Source organism: Crinia signifera, chromosome 7 (assembly GCF_055691185.1).
Source record: "Crinia signifera chromosome 7, ASM5569118v1, whole genome shotgun sequence".
In the NCBI taxonomy this organism is placed as follows: domain Eukaryota; kingdom Metazoa; phylum Chordata; class Amphibia; order Anura; family Myobatrachidae; genus Crinia; species Crinia signifera.
The window spans coordinates 26808960-26833217 of record NC_139223.1 but is presented as its reverse complement, the minus strand read 5'-3'; the positions used below and the strand labels follow the sequence as shown (position 1 = coordinate 26833217).

At 46.2% G+C, this 24258-nt stretch overlaps 2 protein-coding genes across 3 annotated transcripts in view; both read left to right on the top strand.

Annotated features, from left to right (window-relative positions):
• The window catches only part of HS3ST6 (heparan sulfate-glucosamine 3-sulfotransferase 6), a 70659-nt gene extending 64655 nt beyond the window's left edge, over nucleotides 1-6004 (top strand). Inside the window, exon 2 of the mRNA XM_083152624.1 lies at nucleotides 4903-6004. Coding sequence (XP_083008750.1) covers nucleotides 4903-5521 — 619 coding nt within the window. The 3' untranslated portion in view covers nucleotides 5522-6004. The remainder of the gene's footprint in view (nucleotides 1-4902) is intronic.
• Nucleotides 1-24258, top strand: part of MEIOB (meiosis specific with OB-fold) — a 267025-nt gene that overhangs the window by 152748 nt on the left and 90019 nt on the right. The gene's annotated exons all lie outside the window — the stretch shown is intronic.

Below are 24258 nucleotides of genomic sequence, written 5' to 3'. Positions count from 1 at the left end.
GTTTCACAATCGTATCAGCTAGAATTCACCCGTCCATTCAACATCGCAGCCCACACCACACACCATAAACTACAGGGTACATTTACTACAGCTTCTGGCATGTTGCCCATAGCAACCAATCAGATTGGTTGCTATGGACCAAGTGGCTCTGTGTCCTCTCCGCTTTCTCAACCCCACTTTCTGGGCCAGATGTACTAAGGTTGAAAAGTGATCAAATGGAGAGTGATAAAGTACCAGTAACAGTAATGTTACAGGCTATGTTTGAAAAAAATGCCAGTTAGGAGCTGATTGGTTGATGGTTTGACGCTCTCTGTTTTATCACTTGACAAGGCTTAGTACATCTCGTCCTTCCGTGCACTTTTCCTTCTTGTGTATTCTGCATAAAGGAGATTTTTTTTATATTCCACCTCCATCTGCCCATTAAGAATCATTAGACATTGTCTCTGCTCCGCCAGTAATGAGGCCGGGAGATGGGAAATCAATTGTTTGATATTACAGGGTAAAATGAAGGCTTTGGAAAAATCTATTGCGCTTAGGAACATGTTCATTATAAAATGAGTTATATTTCTGCATTGGAGAACCCGTACTCTCTGAGGTGGGACATTTGCGTCTTCACACAGATTGCAAGCTTATTTGTCCAGGGCTACCTCTACCTTCACCTCAATGTACAGCGTTGTGTCATATTGGGGACATCATGCTGGACCCATTTTCATGGGTGTGCACCCCAATATTGGTATTATAAATCGGGCCACACAAGGGTTGAAGTGCCGGTCTGCATTGTGGATGGCACAGGGTACATTTTTGCCATTCTGTACCCAGGGATGGACTGGCCATCTGCCATTTCTGGCAAATTCCGAAAGGCCTGAATGCCAGATTGGCAAGTCTGGTCGTGGCTGCCCGGTTCTCAGAGACAGGGACTGGCAGAGGAGCTCTGCTCAGTCGCCCGACATGGAGAAAGTCAGGCGTGAGGATAGGTCAGTCTTTCTCTGTCGCAGACTTGCAATTCGCTTGCAGATCTGCACGGGGCGGGTTTTCACTCTACCTGGGCGGCGGCTAACCAATCTCAGTCATCTGCACATTTGCAGATGAGCAATCTGGTCTGAATCAGGTCAATACCATACTGCAATTCTATTGGCTTGCTTTCCATTGCCGACATTGGATATGACATTTAGCTGCTTTCCTCATACAATTCTATAAAATCAGGGCGCACAGCAGAGCTGTGTCATATCCAAGGGCATCCAATAGTTACAATGAGAAAACAAGTATGTTTTTTTTTTTTGTTTTGCATGGTCTGTCTATTGCTTTACTTTCTACGTGAATGTGTCCGAATTCTCTGCCGGACACAGCAGTCAGATAGAATCCAGCTCCCCTGGGCTTAGTGTCAGCTGTAGTACAGGTACCGTGCTGTGCTCTTTGCTGCAGATACCTGTGGGCAATGCTTAGCATTCCAACATAGAATTCTCTTAAGGTCACTCAGTATTGGCTGTAAGTTTAATTAAAGTGATTGGAACACATGGAACGGGATGCGTCAGGCACACTCAATGCTTAGTATCCGTTGTGTGTCAGACACAGATGCGCCGTATCAATAATTAAGCAAGACCATTTCGAGAAAAGACAGACTTTAATTAACATTGGTGCTGAATAGGTTACAAGCCAGCAGAAAGGGGACAGTCGGGCTCCACGGAAAGACTGGCGGGATGCAGAAGTTATCTACTTTTTTTTCTGTGTGTTTAGGCTTAACTGACATCAATGAGTTAATTATTATGTATGAGATAAGGGGCCTTATTCAGGTCTGTTCCTTCGGACCCCTTCGCTCGTAAGGGGGTCTGATGGTATGCGTCAGACGCATTTCTGTGCATGTGCAGATGCCGGGTGCATGCGGCCACGGCTCCCAAGTGTGTGGGTGGGGGCGTGGAGGGGCGTGGGGCAGCTTGGTGGATTCCACTAGGCCCTGTGAGGGAATTGCCCTTGCGAATGGGTGGCTCCTAGGCCACCATTCGCAAGGCCGGGTTTCGTGGACTCGCAAGGCCTTGTGATTCAGCCAGAATAACCCCCAAGGTGGACAGTCACTAATATAAAGTGCATACATCATTATTTCCAACCTAAATGTGCACTTGTCACCTAAATATACTGGAAACATCCATTTTTAATAATATTTAACAGAATACAGCCAGCTAGTTCACCAAGGAACCAGTGACATCATTGAGAATACAGCCAGCTAGGTCACTAGGAACCAGTGACATCACTGAGAAGGAAGCCAGTCAGTTCACTAGGAACCAGTGACATCACTGAGAAGGAAGCCAGTCAGTTCACTAGGAACCAGTGACATCATTGAGAATACAGCCAGTTAGGTCACTAGGAACCAGTGACATCACCGAGAAGGAAGCCAGTCAGTTCACTAGGAGCCAGTGACATCATTGAGAATACAGCCAGCTAGGTCACTAGGAACCAGTGACATCACTGAGAATGCAGCCAGCTAGTTCACCAAGGAACCAGTGACATCATTGAGAATACAGCCAGCTAGGTCACTAGGAACCAGTGACATCACTGAGAAGGAAGCCAGTCAGTTCACTAGGAACCAGTGACATCATTGAGAATACAGCCAGCTAGGTCACTAGGAACCAGTGACATCACTGAGAAGGAAGCCAGTCAGTTCACTAGGAGCCAGTGACAGCATTGAGAATGCAGCCAGCTTGTTCCCTAGGAATCAGTGACATCATTGAGAGTGAAGCTTATCCACAGTTGCTAGGAGCCAGTGAAATCACTGAGAATGCAGCCAGCTAGGTCACTAGGAACCAGTCAGTGGCGTAACTACTTATTATGCCCCCCCCCCCCCCCCCGCCGCAAAAAAAAAATCGCCCCCCCCCCACTCCCCCTCCCCTCGGCGCCCCCCCCCCATGCCCATAGCGCTGGCTCCCGCTGCTAATAATGAAAAGTGAATCTTAGAAAATGGCTGCCCCCATACTGCAGACAAAAAACTGTCTGCAGTATGGGGGCAGCCATTTTCTATGTGTCCGTTTTCATTATAGAAGCAGGAGCCAGCGCTAACAGAAACAGGACTGTGATGGCAGGCACGGCACGGCAGGCAGGTACCGCAGACAGCAGCGGGTAACTATAGCCCCGCAGACCCCCGGCGCCCAAACTTTCTCTGCGCCTCCCCGCTACCGCGGGGGCTGCAGAGCTATAGTTACGCCACTGGAACCAGTGACATCATTGAGAATACAGCCGGCTAGGTCACTAGGAACCAGTGACATCACTGAGAAGGAAGCCAGTCAGTTCACTAGGAACCAGTGACATCATTGAGAATGCAGCTTATGCACAGTTGCTAAGAGCCAGTGACATTACTGAGAATGCAGCCTAAAACACAACAAGGAATAAGTACAGCCATTTGAGGTCCATAGAAATAAAATGTTACATTTTATCCATACCTGGGAACAATCTTGATGTTATGGTTGGGTGCGTGCCTTAAAAAAGGGTGTGGTCTTTTAGGCAAGGGGACTGTGGGTATGAGAGAGATGCTGTGCCCATGAGCCATACCCCCATGTTCATCATGCTGGGCATCCCCCGAGGCCCACAATGCAATGAGTAGGTGCTGCGCACATGCCCAGGGGTGGCCGGTGGGACGGTGACCGCAAAGCTAACTGTTCTGCCAACATCAGGACGTTTGGTTTACCAGCTGCCTTTACAAATAAATCCATGGCTATTGCACATGTGTCCACAATAGATATGTTGCAAGTTCCATTCGGAGTGCAGCTGATGTGCCAGTCTCACAACTGATGTGCCAGTCTCACAACTGATGTGCCAGTCCCCTGTGTTTTCTGCTAGACTCACAGAGTGAGCTGTTAAGAGGATGCTATAGGGGTGGGGTCATCGTCTGTGGGTATAATCCTATACAATACCATGCAAGCCTAGTTACAGTCTATGCTCCTGTATAGACATCTTTGGTGTTCACAGTATCACAGTAATGAGGTTGATGTGTGATACATGGGAGGAGAATATTGACTGACATGAGTTTGCCCCCTCACCTCCCTGCCGATACATGGAGAAATGCTAGTACAGGTCATTAGATCAACACAAGTCACATTTGGCTGGAGCTGTCTGTCCATACCCCCCCCCCCCCCTTCTCCGAGCAACAGACTGTGATGAATAAGACAGTGATTTATAATTGTTATTTTTTCAAAAATAAATACTGTTATACGCCATCTGAATCATTGTCACGTTGACCCTGGCCTACGGTAACCTTATATATACTCAAAGGTGAACATTACAAATCACCCTTCTCTTCATCGGTCTCATTTGTTAAAGGGCAAAAGAAAATCGCAAGTAATATTTAATTTTTCTTGTTGACACCGTGGTGATTTCCTCTGAGGTCAAAGGTCACCCATAGGTTGCAACTAAACCGTATCTTCTGTTGCCGCATTATTGTGTACAGCAATTATAGACTCAAAAGCATAAAAAATAGTTTTGTAATAAATTGTCACTCTTTACACTAGACACGGACATAATGGGGGGTATTCAATCTTGTTGTTTCCAACTGTCGGAACATTTGTGACAGTAGGAAATACTGGTCAATTTGACAGTCGGTATTAAATCTTCCGACAGTTGGAACTGCTGTGGATTATCGATATCGGGCCGCAGATTGTCAAAAATGTAATGCTGCAGTGGTTTATTTCAACCTGGAATGGTCAAGTCTTTCACCATGTATAGTAGATTGATGGATGGCCCTGTCAGAGATAATCCAATTGGATCAGGCTTGGAATGGGCACCAGGAAGCCACGTCTTGCTATGCCCAGCCAATTTGGTCTTATGCCCGCTTTTCTCAGATGTACAATGCGCCTACGATTCTTGTGTCACTTTGTCCTCCTTTGATTGAAACTAAACCTATTTCTTTTTTCTATTAAGGAACCTGATGCCAAGGACAATAGGTGGTCAGATTACTATGGAGAAGACGCCAAGTTACTTTGTAACCGTTGAGGCACCCAAGCGAATATACGAAATGTCCAAGGACACCAAGCTTATAGTGGTGGTCAGAAATCCAGTGACCAGGGCTATCTCTGACTATACACAGACGCTGTCTAAAACGCCGTCCCTACCCACCTTCCAAGAGCTGGCCTTCAAAAACACCAGCACAGGGACGATCGATACCTCTTGGAGTGCCATCCGCATTGGTATCTACTCTGAGCACTTAGAAAACTGGCTGCAGTATTTCCCTCTCTCCAAATTCCTTTTTGTCAGCGGTGAGAGACTAGTCAGCGACCCTGCTGGGGAGATGGGCCGGGTGCAAGACTTTTTGGGTCTAAGGAGGGTTGTAACAGAAAAACATTTCTTCTTCAATAAAACCAAGGGCTTCCCTTGCTTGAAGAAGCCAGAGGGAAGTGGCAAACCCAGGTGTTTGGGCAAATCCAAGGGGCGCCCGCATCCTAATATAGACAAGAACCTCCTGCTACGTCTCCAGGAGTTTTATAGACCATATAACATGAAGTTCTACCAGATGACTGGCCACGACTTTGGCTGGGATTGATGTCTTCCAGGAATAATCCAGAGCACTCACAACTTTTATATACCAGAGCTAATTGTCCTTCTCAAATGGAAAAATATCCATTTGGATGTGGACTAAGTGAACTGAGACAGGTGGTGGTCACCTTGGAGGTCGTCTCTCCAACGGCTGGGGAAAAACATCCATCGAAAGCCAAAACTCATAAATGAGTGGAGCAAGCGTTGGAGTTTATTATTTTTTTTTTATTTCTATTGTAATACGTATTTATATCAGAGCGAACATTATATATAAATATGGTGTAGAGACCAATATTTCAAGCACAAATAATAAAAAAGAAAGATAAAGGGAAAAACCGTGTGATATTAAAACTGTTTGTATTGTATATTTCTATAAAACAAATGTCTTATTATGCAAGCAATATTTAAAATGAGACTGTAATGAAAAACATGCAAGCCTGTATTGTTGGAACTGGTTTATAAATAGACCACTTTGGGACCTGTGGTTCAATTGTACGTGTCCTTCAGATGCTGAAAAGTCACATGATGAGGCAGTGCATATGTGCAATGGAAGCTTTTCCCAACAATCACATGACTTCAATACTTTCTCAACATGACTGAGACTCTGCAGTGGTACAAGTACAGCCTTTACCAACCTTGTAGTCACATGACTGAGATGTTTTCCCAACAGTCACATGACTTTGACACGACATTTGTATAAGTAAAGCCTTTCCCAACAATGGTACCAAAAAAAAAATTGTATTTTCCAACTTTGCATCACATGAATAAGATGTTTTTCCAATAGTCACATGACTGAGACACAAGAAAAGCTTTTCACACATTTTAAATGACATGACTGAGATACTTCTGACATGACTGAGATTCTGTACCGGTACGGTAGAAGCCTTTTCCGAAAGTCACATGACTGAGATGCTGTACAGGTATGGTAGAAGCCTTTTCCACCAGTCACATGACTGAGACGCTGTCCCGGTACGGTAGAAGCCTTTTCCAACAGTCACATGACTGAGATGCTGTACCGGTACGGTAGAAGCCTTTTCCGAAAGTCACATGACAGAGATGCTTACAGGTATGGTAGAAGCCTTTTCCACCAGTCACATGACTGAGACGCTGTCCCGGTACAGTAGAAGCCTTTTTCAACAGTCACATGACTGAGATGCTGTACCAGTACGGTAGAAGCCTTTTCCGAAAGTCACATGACTGAGATGCTGTACAGGTATGGTAGAAGCCTTTTCCACCAGTCACATGAGGTACGGTAGAAGCCTTTTCCAACAGTCACATGACTGTGACCCTGGACCGGTACGAAGCCTTTTCCAACAGTCACATGACTGAGTCCCTGTATCGTTACGGTAGAAACGTTTTTCAAAAGTTACATGACTGAGACCCTGTACCAGTACAGTAGAAGCCTTTTCCAACAGTCACATACCTAAGATGCTGTACCGGTACGGTAGAAGCCTTTTCCAAAAGCCACATGACCGAGACCCTGTACCGGTATGGTAGAAGCCTTTTCCAAAAGCCACATGACCGAGACCCTGTACCGGTATGGTAGAAGCCTTTTCCAAAAGCCACATGACCGAGACCCTGTACCGATATGGTAGAAGCCTTTTCTAAAAGCCACATGACCGAGAACCTGTACCGGTATGGTAGAAGCCTTTTCCAAAAGCCACATGACCGAGACCCTGTACCGATATGGTAGAAGCCTTTTCTAAAAGCCACATGACCGAGAACCTGTACCGGTATGGTAGAAGCCTTTTCCAAAAGTAACATGACTGAGACACTGCACTGGTACAAACAAAGCCTTTTCCAACATAAAACTCATAAGACTGAGACATTTCCCCACCAGTCACATGATGATGTGTCTCACTGCACTGGTAAGGGATGCTAGGGGATATACCTTCTAAAGTTCATATTTTTAGAAATAGATATTCTAGAAGGTGCTAGATAAATAAGTATAATCTGATTGGTTCTTATTTGAAACATCCCCATTAAAAAAAAAAAAACCACAAACTTTAGTAAATATAGCCCTTATTGAGGGACACAGATGGGAATCTAGGTACCACTAACCCCTTCCCGACATTTGACGTACATTTACGTCATGGTCGGGAAGCACTTCCCGACACATGGCGTAAATGTACGTCATGGATTTAAACTGTCACCGTGTCTATAGACGCGGTGACAGTTTCAACATGTCTGCTGTCCCTGACAGCAGACATGTCCGTGCATGCCCAGGGGGGGCTGCGATGCCGCCCCCCCGTCGGCGATCGCTGTGATTGGCTGTTCAGTGTGAACAGCCATTCACAGCGTTTTCCTGTGTCACCGGCGAATAACGTTCGCCGGTGACACGGGATCGGAGGTGATTGGTGCTGTAAAGTACAGCACCAATCACCGCGGGGTGTAAGGGTGACACTGGTGTCACCCCACCTCACCCCGCCCGCCCCCAAAGGCCGTGATTGGTCCGTCGGACCGACGGACCAATCACAGCCATGGAGGGGGGTTTAAACTAACGGTGACTGCACTGCAGACGCCATTCCGGTCTGGAATAGCGTGCAGTGCGGTCACCGTGCCCACCTGCCGCCATATACTGACCAGAACCTTGCTCCATACTTACCTGATCACTGCTTCATCACTGCTTGATCACTGCTTGATCTGTGCTTGTAGTGTGCTGGATGCTTCCTGGATCCTGTTGCTACTTGTGCCTTCCTGTGCTGTGAAATTGTGCTGCTGCAGTGTAATAGCTAGATAGAGAGATAGATAGAGAGAGATAGAGAGAGATAGAGAGAGAGATAGTGTCAGAGAGTGCTATATTTTGTGCTGCTGCAGTGTGATATAGTTATAGATAGAGAGAGAGAGATAGAGAGAGAGAGAGAGAGAGAGAGAGAGAGATAGATAGAGAGGCCTAGTGACAGAGTGCTATATTTTGTGCTGCTGCAGTGTGATAGTTATAGAGAGATAGAGAGAGATAGAGAGAGAGAGATAGAGAGAGATAGTGACAGATTGTGCTATATATTTTTTTATATAACTGACTGCTGCCCCCTCCTTTTGTGCTGATCAGTATAAATTAACTGATCAGCAACTTTTTGGGGGCGCAGGTTTTTTTTTATATATAGATATACCTGTCAGTGCTGCTGCTGCAGTGTCATAGAGTGATAGATAGTGAGAGATAGAGAGATAGAGAGAGATAGTGACAGAGAGTGATAGAGAGTGCTAAATTTTGTGTCTGCTGCCCCCGCCTTTTGTGCTGATCACTATATCTGAGGTGATCAGCAACTTTTTTGGGGGTACAGAGGTTTTTTTTTTTTTATATATACCTGTCAGTTGCACTGTCAGTTGCACCAAAGGTTGTGCACCTGCTGCCCCTCACTGGTAATCAGTGTCGCATCACTGATCACCTTTTTTTTTTTTGTGAGTGCTGTGGGGTCTTTTTTTAATTTTTTTTTTACACACACTGTGATTTTGTGGGTGTCCTGTGGCCACTGTGCGCTGATCAGTGACGTACATCACTGATCAGCTTTTTCGGCACAGGGTTGATCTATTTTTTTTTTTTTTTTATCAAATTCCTGTTGCCTTTGAGCGCTGTTCAGTGACAGACGTTACTGACCAACATCTGTGCTCAATTTTTGGCGCAGGACCTTTTTTTTTTTTTTTTTTAACCCCTTCAATTTTTTATTTTTAACCCCTTCATTTTTTTTTTTTTTTTATTGGTATAAAGTATTTTTTTTTTTTCTGCACTACATACACACTACATACCCCCCGGGTTGAAATAAAGTTTGTACCCCCCCCTACACTATACACGTGTTGAAACATTTCACTACCAGTAACACAAAAATAAAAATGGCATCCCAAATGTCCTCCCAAATGTCCTCCCAAATGTCCTCCCAGTCATCCAGGAGAATGTATTCAGTGGAGGAGGCATATGCCATGCTTGCCTCTGACTCTGACACAGCCAGTGATGCAAGCGGGGAATTTGAAGGATTCGTCTTAAGCTCCTCTTCCTCCTCTGGTGATGAGGGACCCCCTCAAAGACTCCCCCGTAGAGCAGCTGAGACCCCCCCCCCAACAATTGATCTCGTATGGACCCCACCACCAGACAATTTTGAGCCCCAGGTTCCTGAGTTTTTGGCCATGCCAGGAATCCAATTTGATTCCACAGGTCTCAGAGAAATTGACTTTTTCAAATTATTTTTCTCTGATGATTTTATAAATTTAATGGTGGACCAAACTAATTTATATGCCCAGCAGTTTATTGCTCAAAACCCCACGTCATCATTTGCTAGGTGGACCCCTGTAGATGCAGTAGAGATGATGACGTTTTGGGGTCTGGTGTTTCATATGGGCATAGTAAAAAAGCCAGAAATTAGGCAATATTGGAGTACAGATGTTCTGTACAGTACTCCATTTTACCGTATGGCCATGACCCGGACTCGATTTGAGACAATTCTTAAATTTATACATTACACCGATAATGCACAGTGCCCACCCAGAGATGATCCCACCTTTGACCGGCTATTCAAAGTCAGGCCGGTCATTGATCATTTCAGTGCCAAATTTGAAGAGGTGTACATCCCTGAAAAATTTATTTGTATCGACGAGTCCCTTATACATTTTAAAGGAAGGGTTAAATTCCGCCAGTACCTTCCCAGTAAGAGGGCAAGGTATGGCATAAAAATGTATAAACTGTGTGAAAGCACCTCAGGGTACACCCACAGGTTTAGGGTTTATGAAGGGAAGGATTCAAGAATTGAACCGCCAGAATGCCCCCCCTCCCTCGTAGGTGTTAGTGGGAAAATTGTCTGGGATTTAGTGCACCCCTTCCTGGATAAAGGTTATCACCTCTATGTGGATAACTTTTACACTAGCATCCCCCTGTTTAAGGCCCTTGGTTCAAGAGGTACAGCAGCTTGCGGTACTGTGCGCAAGAACCAAAGAGGCCTCCCAAAAACGCACATTGCCCAAGTAATGAGAAGGGGTGAAAGCAGGGGAATATGCAACGAAAATATGTTGTTGGTCAAATATAAGGACAAGAGGGATGTCCTTATACTGACAACAATTCACGGAGACAGTACCACCTCCGTCCCTGTACGAGGTACCAGTACCCACACCTCAAAACCTAATTGTATCCTGGATTACAATAGGTACATGGGCGGAGTGGATCTTTCAGATCAGGTACTGAAGCCGTACAGTGCCCTGCGGAAAACAAAAATCTGGTACAAGAAGGTGGCCGTGTATATCATCCAGATGGCACTGTATAACGCTTACGTGCTATTCCGTTCTACCGGCCAGAGGGGGACATTTATGCACTTTCAAGAGGAAGTCATAAAGGGCCTAATATTTGGGAACCAGCAGGCAGAGGGCCCCAGTACTTCTAGTACTGGCCCCCGTATTGTACCAGGGCAGCATTTTCCTGATGAAATCCCCTCCACTGGAAAAAAGGGCAGGACACAAAAAAGGTGCAAAGTTTGCTATAAAAAGGGAATAAGAAAGCAAACTATTTTCCAGTGTGACACTTGCCCCGACAAACCCGGCCTATGTATAAAGGAGTGTTTTAAAATATACCACACATCTATGGAATATTAGGTTCATAATTTCACCGTGCTTCGGGGGTCTTGCTAATGCCACATAGCACCCACCATTCATTCCACCAGAATCTGAGCCGCAAAATCCAAAAATCACTCCTTCCCTTCTGAGTCCTGCCATGCACCCAACTGGTATTTTTTGGTCACATGTGAGGCATTGCCGTACTTGGGAGATATTGGGGCACAGATTTTGGGGTGCTTTTTCTCCTTCATTCCTTGTGAAAATGAAAAATTTTGAGCCAGAACTGCATTTTTGTGTAAAAAAATGTAATTTTTCATTTTCACTGCCCACTTGTATCAAAATTGGTGAAACCCCTGGGGGTTTGAAATGTACACTATACCCCTAGATGAATTCCCTGAGGGGTGTACTTCGCAAAATGGGGTGACTTGTGGGGGGGTTCCACTGTATTGGTGCAACATAGCACCCACCATTCATTCCACCAAAATCTGTGCTGCAAAATCCAAAAATCACTCCTTCCCTTCTGAGTCCTGCCATGCACCCAACTGGTATTTTTTGGTCACATGTGAGGCATTGCCGTACTCGGGAGAAATTGGGGCACAGATTTTGGGGTGCTTTTTCTCCTTCATACCTTCTGAAAATGAAAAATTTTGAGCCAGAACTGCATTTTTGTGTAAAAAAATGTAATTTTTCATGTTCACTGCCCAGTTTTATCAAAATTGGTGAAACCCCTGGGGGTTTGAAATGTACACTATACCCCTAGATGAATTCCCTGAGGGGTGTAGTTTGCAAAATGGGGTCACTTGTGGGGGGGTTCCACTGTATTGGTGCTTTGGGGGTCTTGCTAATGCGACATAGCACCCACCATCATTCCACCAGAATTTGTGCTGCAAACTCCAAATATCACTCCTTCCCTTCTGAGTCCTGCCACTTTTTGGTCACACATGAGGCATTGCCGTACTCGGGAGAAATTGGGGCACAGATTTTGGGGTGCTTTGTCTCCTTCATTCCTTCTGAAAATGAAAAATTTTGAGCCAGAACTGCATTTTTGTGTAAAAAAATGTAATTTTTCATTTTCACTGCCCACTTGTATCAAAATTGGTGAAACCCCTGGGGGTTTGAAATGTACACTATACCCCTAGATGAATTCCCTGAGGGGTGTACTTCGCAAAATGGGGTGACTTGTGGGGGGGTTCCACTGTATTGGTGCAACATTGCACCCACCATTCATTCCACCAAAATCTGTGCTGCAAAATCCAAAAATCACTCCTTCCCTTCTGAGTCCTGCCATGCACCCAACTGGTATTTTTTGGTCACATGTGAGGCATTGCCGTACTCGGGAGAAATTGGGGCACAGATTTTGGGGTGCTTTTTCTCCTTCATACCTTCTGAAAATGAAAAATTTTGAGCCAGAACTGCATTTTTGTGTAAAAAAATGTAATTTTTCATGTTCACTGCCCACTTGTATCAAAATTGGTGAAACCCCTGGGGGTTTGAAATGTACACTATACCCCTAGATGAATTCCCTGAGGGGTGTAGTTTGCAAAATGGGGTCACTTGTGGGGGGGTTCCACTGTCTTGGTGCTTGGGGGGTCTTGCTAATGCGACATAGCACCCACCAAAATTCCACCAGAATCTGAGCTGCAAAATCCAAAAATCACTCCTTCCCTTCTGAGTCCTGCCATGCACCCAACTGGTATTTTTTGGTCACATGTGAGGCATTGCCGTACTCGGGAGAAATTGGGGCACAGATTTTGGGGTGCTTTTTCTCCTTCATACCTTCTGAAAATGAAAAATTTTGAGCCAGAACTGCATTTTTGTGTAAAAAAATGTAATTTTTCATGTTCACTGCCCACTTGTATCAAAATTGGTGAAACCCCTGGGGGTTTGAAATGTACACTATACCCCTAGATGAATTCCCTGAGGGGTGTAGTTTGCAAAATGGGGTCACTTGTGGGGGGGTTCCACTGTCTTGGTGCTTGGGGGGTCTTGCTAATGCGACATAGCACCCACCAAAATTCCACCAGAATCTGAGCTGCAAAATCCAAAAATCACTCCTTCCCTTCTGAGTCCTGCCATGCACCCAACTGGTATTTTTTGTTCACATGTGAGGCATTGCCGTACTCGGGAGAAATTAAGGCACAGATTTTGGGGTGCTTTTTCTCCTTCATACCTTCTGAAAATGAAAAATTTTGAGCCAGAACTGCATTTTTGTGTAAAAAAATGTAATTTTTCATGTTCACTGCCCACTTGTATCAAAATTGGTGAAACCCCTGGGGGTTTGAAATGTACACTATACCCCTAGATGAATTCCCTGAGGGGTGTAGTTTGCAAAATGGGGTCACTTGTGGGGGGGTTCCACTGTATTGGTGCTTTGGGGGTCTTGCTAATGCGACATAGCACCCACCAAAATTCCACCAGAATCTGAGCTGCAAAATCCAAAAATCACTCCTTCCCTTCTGAGTCCTGCCATGCACCCAACTGGTATTTTTTGGTCACATGTGAGGCATTGCCGTACTCGGGAGAAATTGGGGCACAGATTTTGGGGTGCTTTTTCTCCTTCATACCTTCTGAAAATGAAAAATTTTGAGCCAGAACTGCATTTTTGTGTAAAAAAATGTAATTTTTCATTTTCACTGCCCACTTGTATCAAAATTGGTGAAACCCCTGGGGGTTTGAAATGTACACTATACCCCTAGATGAATTCCCTGAGGGGTGTACTTTGCAAAATGGGGTGACTTGTGGGGGGGTTCCACTGTATTGGTGCAACATAGCACCCACCATTCATTCCACCAAAATCTGTGCTGCAAAATCCAAAAATCACTCCTTCCCTTCTGAGTCCTGCCATGCACCCAACTGGTATTTTTTGTTCACATGTGAGGCATTGCCGTACTCGGGAGAAATTGGGGCACAGATTTTGGGGTGCTTTTTCTCCTTCATACCTTCTGAAAATGAAAAATTTTGAGCCAGAACTGCATTTTTGTGTAAAAAAATGTAATTTTTCATTTTCACTGCCCACTTGTATCAAAATTGGTGAAACCCCTGGGGGTTTGAAATGTACACTATACCCCTAGATGAATTCCCTGAGGGGTGTAGTTTGCAAAATGGGGTCACTTGTGGGGGGGTTCCACTGTATTGGTGCTTGGGGGGTCTTGCTAATGCGACATAGCACCCACCAAAATTCCACCAGAATCTGAGCTGCAAAATCCAAAAATCACTCCTTCCCTTCTGAGTCCTGCCATGCACCCAACTGGTATTTTTTGGTCACATGTGAGGCATTGCGGTACTCGGGAGAAATTGGGGCACAGATTTTGGGATGCTTTGTCTCCTTCATTCCTTGTGAAAATGAAAAATTTTGAGCCAGAACTGCATTTTTGTGTAAAAAATGTAATTTTTCATTTTCACTGCCCAGTTGTATCAAAATTGGTGAAACCCCTGGGGGTTTGAAATGTACACTATACCCCTAGATGAATTCCCTGAGGGGTGTAGTTTGCAAAATGGGGTAACTTGTGGGGGGGTTCCTAAATTTTAGCATCTTATGGTGCCTAGAAACCTACATGGTGCCTAAAAAATAATCTCATAAAAAGGAGGCTCCAAAATCAAGTAGGTGCTCCTTCTATTATGAAGCCTGTGGTTTGGTCAACGTGCACACTAGGGCCACATATAGGATATTTTTGAAAACAAAAGAATTGGGGGAATCAATTTTTAGTCACATTTCTCTAGTAAAATGTACTGTGTTCCTTAGAAAAATGTATTAAAATTGCAAATCTGCAAAAAAAATGAAATTTTGAAATTTCACCTACACTTTGTTTTAATTCCTGTGAAACACCTAAAGGGTTAACAAACTTCTAAAATGCTGTTTTGAATACTGTGAGGGGTGCAGTTTTTGAAATGGCATCATTTATGGGGGTGTCTCACATACAAGTCCCTCAAAGTCATATCAGAACTGAACTGGTCCCTAAAAAAATCAGTGTTTGAAATTCTCTTGAAAATTTGAGAATTTGCTATTCATATTGTAAGCCTCCTAGTGTCCAAAAAAATTAAAAGGAAGTTGAAATAATGATGGAAACATAAAATAGACATATGGTCTATGTTAGTTATTAACTATTTTGAGTGGTATGATTATTTGTCTCACAAGCAGAAAATTTAACATTTTGCAAATCGCTAAATTTTCCATTTTTTCACGACATTTTGGTATTTTTCACAAAAAAACACAGACTGTATCGACCCAAATTTACCACTAATTTGAAGTACAATGTGTCACGAAAAAACAATCTCAAAATCACTGGGATAAGTAAAAGCAAAAAAAAGTTATCCCCACTTAAGTGAGACATGTCAGATTTGAAAAAAATGGCTCTGTCAGGAACGCAAAAACTAGCTCTGTCAGGAAGGGGCTAATAGCTGTGTCTACAGTGTAAGGGAAAACAATGCATATGAATAATGGGAGTACCACCAGTTACGGGGAAGTCGGCTCACTGGCTATAGACAGCCTACATTCCCATATTCCCCACACAGGTAAGTCTTAGGTCAGTGGTAGCCAACCCTAGCCCTCGAGAGCTACCAACAGTGCACATTTTCCAGACAACCTAGCTGCTGCACAGCTGCACTCATTAATCACTGACACATTTTAAAAGATACACAGATGGAGCTAATTAGCTCACTTGTGAGTCTGTGAGGAGACCGGCAAAACATGCACTGTTGGTAGCTCTCGAGGACTAGGGTTGGCTACCCCAGTCTTAGGTATTCTATCATTATCGAGTCAAATGACAGGTAACAGCTGAGTGGTTACACTTTGTGTAATTGTATGTCCTATCTTACACTGTTTCTGCTGTTGCAGTTTAGTATGTACTTAGCCTGAGGGTGGAGAGAGGAATACATACAGCTGCCTCCAGACCTGCGTAAGAAGATTCTAGGACATTCTGGTATACAATAAACAATATTTCTCTTTGTGCCTAAGCCACACCCCCTCCCATTAAACCACCCCCCTTTCATTGTGCGCGCCTGCGGCGAATGCATGGACCCCCTTCTGCCGCAGGTAAGGGACACCACTGTATAGGAGCTGATTGGTTGGTAGTTTATCTCTCTCCACTTTATTATTTTCCAAGTCCAAGTCTCAAGTCCCATCTGACGGCGTTCAGCATTCCCATGACTGAAGCACCACATTCCAGCAGCAGCCAGCGGTTCTCCCTGACCTATTTCATCTTGTAGAAACTAGAGCAGGTCTGTATCTCGGGGAACACATTCCTGCAGTCTTCCCTTACCGGACCTGTATTCCCCAGGCCATCGGTATGACATGCTGCCATTCAGCGAGGAGCTGTGAGCAGGACACAATAGCTGTTATCCGGAAAATAAAAGCACTTTGAAATGCAATCGCGGTGGAGAGCTGGGTGAAATTGGAGAGGGGCGGCCGCCGTGCTTAACATGGGACACATGAAAGGCAGCTGTAATAAAATAGCAGCAGAATATGAAATACCGGAAAGTTCTTTATGTTGCTGATGAAGAAATGTGTCCTTTCATGTGCGGGAGAAACATGCCCGCGCTTACATGTCGGCTTTAGATGCAGTGGCGGCTCCAGGGGGGGGGGGGGGGGGGGGGCTGCATCACAGTTCGAAATTCAAATAGGGGAGCCACGCCCACAGTGTCAGTGAGTCAGTTTGGAATGGCAGTTGGTGGCAGTTGCCTGGGCTCCCCTATTTGAATCTTGAATTGCAGCCCCTCCCCGGGATCCGCCACTGGTCAGATGGTCTTACATGTTGCAATATGTGTGTCACAGATCACAGAAAGTTATATTACCTATGGATTATCCCTTTATTGACATCTGTGAGTAATAGCAACTGGTTCAGTGATGGCAGCCAATCAGATTCTCAGATTTAGACGAATAGTCCGTACACCAAAATATGTGATTTGTGTTTTTTTTGTGCAATAGTTGTAACTAGTTTCTAGTGCAGTTTAGCACATGTAAATAAGCATGTGATTTGTGGAATATTTCAACATGTCGACATCAGAATGATGACATGGTCAGAATGCCCACATGCTTGACATGTTGACATTGACATTAAATCTTTTTGACACTTCTGAAACGTTGACATGACTAGAATGGGGAGAAAATGTCCCTGGTGGTCAGTGGGGTTTGGTGTAGAAGATCTAGCATCTAAGAAGACTGTCAATAGGTTGGCACCATATGGTAACATGGATTAGGTCAACAGAAAAATGCTAGACAGAGGTTTAGAAGTATAGAAGGTAGATATGAGGTCGACGCACAAATGGTGACACAAGATTTGCTTCGGGGAAGTTTACATTCCCAATAGTAGGCCACAGTTACAGCAGATCAAATAAAGGGTGGCCTAACCCTAACCTACCCCCACCTATCCCTCCAACTAGTACCTAACCTTAACCTACCCCCACCCTAACCCTCCAACTAGTGCCTAACCCTAACCTACCCCCCATCCTAACCCTCCAACTAGTGCCTAACCCTAACCTACCCCCATCCTAACCCTCCAACTAGTGCCTAACCCTAACCTACCCTCACCCATACCTCCAACTAGTGCCTAACCCTAACCTACCCCCACCCTAACCCTCCAACTAGTGCCTAACCCTAACCTCCCCCCACCCTAACCCTCCAACTAGTACCTAACCTTAACCTACCCTCACCTAACCCTCCAACTAGTGCCTAACCCTAACCTACCCTCACCCATACCTCCAACTAGTGCCTAACCCTAACCTACCTCCACCTTAACCCTCCAACTAGTGCCTAACCCTAACCTCCCCCCACCCTAACCCTCCAACTAGTACCTAAACTTAACCTACCCTCACCTAACCCTCCAAATAGTGCCTAACCCTAACCTACCCTCACCTATACCTCCAACTAGTGCCTAACCCTAACCTACCCTCACCCTAACCCTCCAACTAGTGCCTAACCCTAACCTACCCTCACCTATACCTCCAATTAGTGCCTAACCCTACCCTTACCCTAACCCTCCAACTAGTGCCTAACCCTCACCTATACCTCCAACTAGTGCCTAACCCTAACCTATCCCCACCCTAACCCTCCAACTAGTGCCTAACCCTAACCTACCCTCACCTATACCTACAACTAGTGCCTAACCCTAACCTACCCCACCTATCCCTCCAACTATTACCTAACCCTAACCTACCCCCACCCTAACCCTCCAACTAGTGCCTAACCCTAACCTACCCCCACCTAACCCTCCAACTAGTGCCTAACCCTAACCTACCCCCACCCTAACCCTCCAACTAGTGTCTAACCCTAACCTACCCCCCATCCTAACCCTCCAACTAGTGCCTAACCCTAACCTACCCTCACCTATACCTCCAACTAGTACCTAACCCTAACCTACCCCACCTATCCCTCCAACTATTACCTAACCCTAACCTACCCCCACCCTAACCCTCCAACTAGTGCCTAAACCTAACCTTCCCCCACCTATCCCTCCAACTAGTGCCTAACCCTAACCTACCCCCACCCTAACCTTCCAACTAGTGCCTAACCCTAACCTTCCCCACCTTAACCCTCCAACTAGTGCCTAACCCTAACCTACCCCCACCTAACCCTCCAACTAGTGCCAACCCTAACCTACCCCCCACACTAACCCTCCAACTAGTGCCTAACCTTAACCTACCCCCATCCTAACCCTTCAACTAGTGCCTAACCTACCCCCCACCCTAACCCTCCAACTAGTGCCTAACCCTAACCTACCCCCCACCCTAACCCTTCAACTAATGCCTAACCTACCCCCCACCCTAACCCTCCAACTAGTGCTTAACCTACCCCCACCATAACCCTCCAACTAGTGCCTAACCCTGATCTACCCCCACCCATCCCTCCAACTAGTGCCTAACCCTAACCTACCCCCACCCTAACCCTCCAACTAGTGCCTAACCCTAACCCACCCCCCACCTTAACCTCCAACTAGTGCCTTACCTTGACCTAACCCTCCAACTTGTGCCTAACTCAAATCTACCCCCACCTAACCCTCCAACTAGTGCACAACCCTAACCAACCCCTCACACTCCAACTAGTGCCTAACCTACCCCCACCTTAACCCTCCAACTAGTGCCTAATCTAACCCTCCAACTAGTTCCTAACCCTAACCTACCCCTACCCTAACCCTCCAACTAGTGACCAACCCTAACCTACCCCCACCTATCTCTCCAGCTAGTGCCTAACCCTAACCTACACCCACCCTAACCCTCCAACTAATGCCTAACCCTAACCTACCCCCCACCTAACCCTCCAACTAGTGCCTAATACTAATCTACCCCCACCTAACCCTCCAACTAGTGCCTAACCCTAACCTATCCCCCACCTAACCCTCCAACTAGTGCCTAACCTACCCCCCACCCTAACCATCCAATAAGTGCCTAACTCTAATCTACCGCCTACCTAACCCTCCAACTAGTGCCTAACCTACCCCCACCTAAAGCCTCCAACTAGTGCCTAACCCTAACCTACCCCCACCTAACCCTCCAACTAGTGCCTAACCCTAACCTACCCCCACCCTAACCCTCCAACTAGTGCCTAACCCTAACCTATCCCCACCCTATCCCTTCAAGTAGTGCCTAACCCTAACCTACCCCCCATCCTAAACCTCCAACTAGTGCCTAACCCTAACCTACCCCCCACCCTAACCCTCCAACTAGTGCCTAACTCTAACCTACCCCCACCCTAACCCTCCAACTAGTGCCTAACCCTAACCTACCCCCCACCCTAAGCCTCCAACTAGTACCTAACCCTACCTACCCCCCCACCCTAACCCTCCATCTAGTGCCTAACTCTAACCTACCCCCCACCCTAACCCTCCAACTAGTGCCTAACCCTAACCTACCCCCACCCTAACCCTCCAACTAGTGCCTAACCCTAACCTACCCCGCACCCTAACCCTCCAACTAGTGCCTAACCCTAACCTACCCCCCCCCCCACACCCTAACCCTCCATCTAGTGGCTAACTCTAACCCACCTTCCACCTAACCCTCCAACTAGCACCTAACCCTAACCTACCCCCCGCCCTAACTCTCAAACTAGCGCCTAACCCCAACCTACCCCCCACCCTAACCCTCCAACTAGCACCTATCCCTAACCTACCCTCCCACTTAACCCTCCAACTAGTGCCTAACCCTAATCCTACTCTGATCCTAACCCTCCAACTAGTCCCCCACCCTAATCTACCCGTAACCTAACCCTGCCCTTAGTGCTTAACCCTAACTTTCTTTCCCCTAGTGCATAACTCAATTCTACCTTTCTTCTGCCTTCCTCTGCTCTGAAATGCCTCACACAAGGATGACATTTTGACCACATGTCAACATTGTGAGAATGTTATAATCCTGTGGTGCCGAAATATGGGATTAGGTTATGGTGCACTGGGCCAAAACATACCCCGAAATCTGACATTTCTCCTAAGAAAATCTGCATTATTAAGACAAATACGATGTTTAAATCTATTGGCTCTAAGCTGAGCGTTCCTGACATAACAGCCCCGGAGATCAGTGCACAGTAAGTCAACTTAGTCATCATAGGCAAATAGATTTTTTTTTTTTGGTTAATGAAACAGGGATAAGAGTCAGAGATTTGCGTTACCCAGACCCGCAGAACAGTGCCTCCGAGAAATGAACTTGATGATCCATTTTAATGAGCCTGATTTGTGTAACGAATGAAGGGACATCTCATTAACCTCTAAGGATCACGGGCTGATTACCCACTTTGATTTTCCATTAGCCAATTATACATCTCAGGGAAAACTCTCAGACAAGACGCAGCTATTGAATTCCATTCAATGCGTATTAACACTTACAAAGTGTTTAACAGGTCGCTGTGATAAATATTGTGTCTCCGCAAGGACAGGTCCGAGCGTGCGGGAAAATCTCCAGTTGGAAAACGTAAAAACAAAACAAGAAATACGCCAAGAAATGGTCGCGCTCATACACACTGAAGACTGTACTAATGGGTTATTTACTAAGGTGTGGGTTTTAAGAAGTGCAGATGTTGCCCATATCAACCAATCAGATGCTACTTCTCATTTATCTAGCAGTTTCTAAAAGATAATAGCTTGAATATAATTGGTTATCACATAGATACCACATTAGTACGTTCACCCCTTATACTACAATATAAGTAACTTGGACTTTAGTAATTACAGGGCCTCAGAGCTGTCAGATGTTGCTGATGAACCGATAGCCCGCATTCCAGTGGATACTGGTTACTTATTGCCTCAGGGATGTCACTGGTGTGAAGTACATTGATAGACAGTCTCATAAATATTGCCCCAGCTCATAGAACTGTTGCTCAGGAAAACATGTAGCACCTTAACACCCCCTGGTGACAGCCTGTGACTGGTCTTACGGCATACATAAGCATACCTCCCAACTTACAGGGAGATGGAGGAGGACACAGGGTTAGGGATGGCCATCGACCATCGATGCATTGAAATCATAGATGGTTCATGGCCGATGTCGAATAATTTTGCCATCAATGGGGGAGAAGCAGATGGTTTCCCTCCATCGATAGAACAGCAAAACAATGTTTTTCTTTTTCAAAGTGCCGGGACACGAAGCATAGCTCCGCCCCCGACAACCGCGAAGCCCGCGCCCCCATGGATGACCATCGATATGTAAAAATATCGATGGTCAGTCATTGTATAGTTTAGCACTATCGATGGCCAGTTGTAGAATTGCCATCGATGGCAATCACCGATGGCAATGGCAACGATGGCCAGGGATTGCGTGCCGTAGGCCCGTTTTGACGCTATGGGGGCATGACCCAGAGGCTCTGTGAGCCTCTAGCCATACCCACAGCCCCCTGGCTGTGGGAATAGACGCTGTGCGCACAGCGTTTATTCCCTGCTGCTCAGCAGCCGACAGGGGGACTCCCAACAGCCCCCCCTCGCCGCGGGACACTGTTGGCCGCGGGAGGGACGCGAGAATGTCCCCGAAAACCGGGACATCCCCGCGGTAATCGGGACTGTTGGGAGGTATGCATAGGGCCTAATTCAGGTCTCATCTGCGCGTTTTTGCATTACACATCCAGGAGGGTCTGTGGTGAAGAAAATCATTTCTGTGGATGTCTGGGCTTTTCAGAGTTGCAAAGGAGCGGCTACATGGGTGTTACAGGGCGAAAACGGGGGTTATCGTGGGCATGAAGCTATAACGGCGCCATTAAATTTAAGTCTCCGTAGTGATCAGTTATTTTGTTAAATTTGTTGAAAATGAAATAAAAAGCGAAATTCCATTGTATGACATTATGGGCCCGATTCGCTAGTCGGCGGTCTCCAGAGATCTGCGCATGCGGAATGCAACAGTGCGCGAGCAATTAAACTGTGGTCTCGCCAAGGCTGCAGTTTATGTAAGGACTGGGACTGTGACCGGGGGGGGGGGGGGGGTGGTGACAACAGACCAGTTCAGGGGCAACAACGCAGCATTGTGTGGGAGCAGTGTCTGGACCGGTCTGGGGAGCCCATTGGCGGCTGTGTGACATCGCACGCAGCTGATGCAGCCTGAAACATGGCCATCCTGCGCCTGGGCAGCTGGTGATGTGCGAGCTTACACTGAGGGGGAAATTTACTAAGACTATTTCAAATGGGATGTTGCTATGGGCAACCAATCAGATACTATCTATGTCTTCTAGATGGTGCTAAATAAATAAAAAGTCGATTCTGATTGGTTGCCCATAGCAACATCCCAGGTGTTCTTCCATCCCAGGCCACACCTGGTGCAGCTGCCGCTTTGCAGCGCCGGTGCACGTGCGTGTGTGTCTCTGAGAATGCTGACAGGGGCCGGAGTGCTGCTTACAGCAACATAAAGGGCGCATATGACATGAAATCAATCGCGGCACCGGCGTCACACATAAAGCACATCTTCGGGCACCGTACTGAGCTATTTTAAGGTCAGGGCTGATATTAGGATGATGGAATGGAGAAGGTTGTGCAGTGGAGAGAACGAGGATGTCCCAGATTTGTCAGATTATCACCTGGGAAACAAGTAAGTCTCCAAAAATGCAAATGTTTATTTACCACAAACAGTGACGTATATATCTGTGTGTTTCATGGGGGGAGATATATCAGCGGTGTAGGGGAGAAGTTACCCATGGCAACCAATCAAATTTCAGGTAGTATTTATCAAGTAAATAAAATGATAGATAGAAGATGTTATGTTGCTATGGGTAACATCACCACTCTTTACACTGCTTGATCTTGCTCTGGGGGAGATGGACTAAGGTGCGATGTCTTGCAGCAGTGTACGGACACCCAATACCCTGCGAGCCGCCCCTGGGACCTTCCTGGCTTGGAGGGGGGTGAACTAAGGCTTGGAGGGGGGGGGGGGGTGTGGACTAAGGCTTGGAGGGGGGTGGACTAAGGCTTGGAGGTGGTGGACTAAGGCTTGGAAGGGGGTGGACTAAGGCTTGGAAGGGGGTGGACTAAGGGTTGTAAGGGGGTGCACTAAGGCGGTGCACTAAGGCTTGGAAGGGGGTGGACTAAGGCTTGGAAGGGGGTGGACTAAGGCTTGGAAGGGGGATGGACTAATGCTGTGTACACATGGTGCGATTTTGACTAACGTTTTCTATACAATTTGGACTATATATATAGTCAAAATCAAATAGAAAGTTTGTCAGAATTGCACAGTGTTAGCGACATTAAATCCAGATTCGATCCCGATGCGCGGCCCCACAGCATTGGGATCTAAAGCAGATTTAGTCTATTCTGTTTCGATCTTGTAGATCAGTAGGAGGGCTATGCTGGTCAATGGCAGCATGACCCCCGCTCCCCCCGCCATACCTCCCTCCCTGCCGTGATATAGGCAGGGAGGCCATTTTCCTGTCATTTTGCGCATGCGCCGTAGATTCAGCACTTGGGTCCCCTAATGATCAGAGTCTACAGCGTTGCCGGCTAGAGAGGTGAGGGCCCAGCAGCCAATCATCTCCTAACTGCCATGTTACAGGCTGTGTTTGAGACGATTGGCTGATAGAGAGGTATGAGACGATTGGCTGATAGTTTAACTCTCTCCACTGCTTGGTATATCTTCTCCTATGTCCCTTTCTGGGGATTCTGGGACTCCGGTCTGCGGTATCTGGGGCAATGACATCTATGCAGTGAGTTGAGGAATGGGGAAAGTCACTGGAAGGAGGGGCCCTCCCACCTCCTTATTTGTCTCTTTTGTATTTTCTCTCCCATTTCTAGAAAGATGACGTATAATGGAAATGATCAG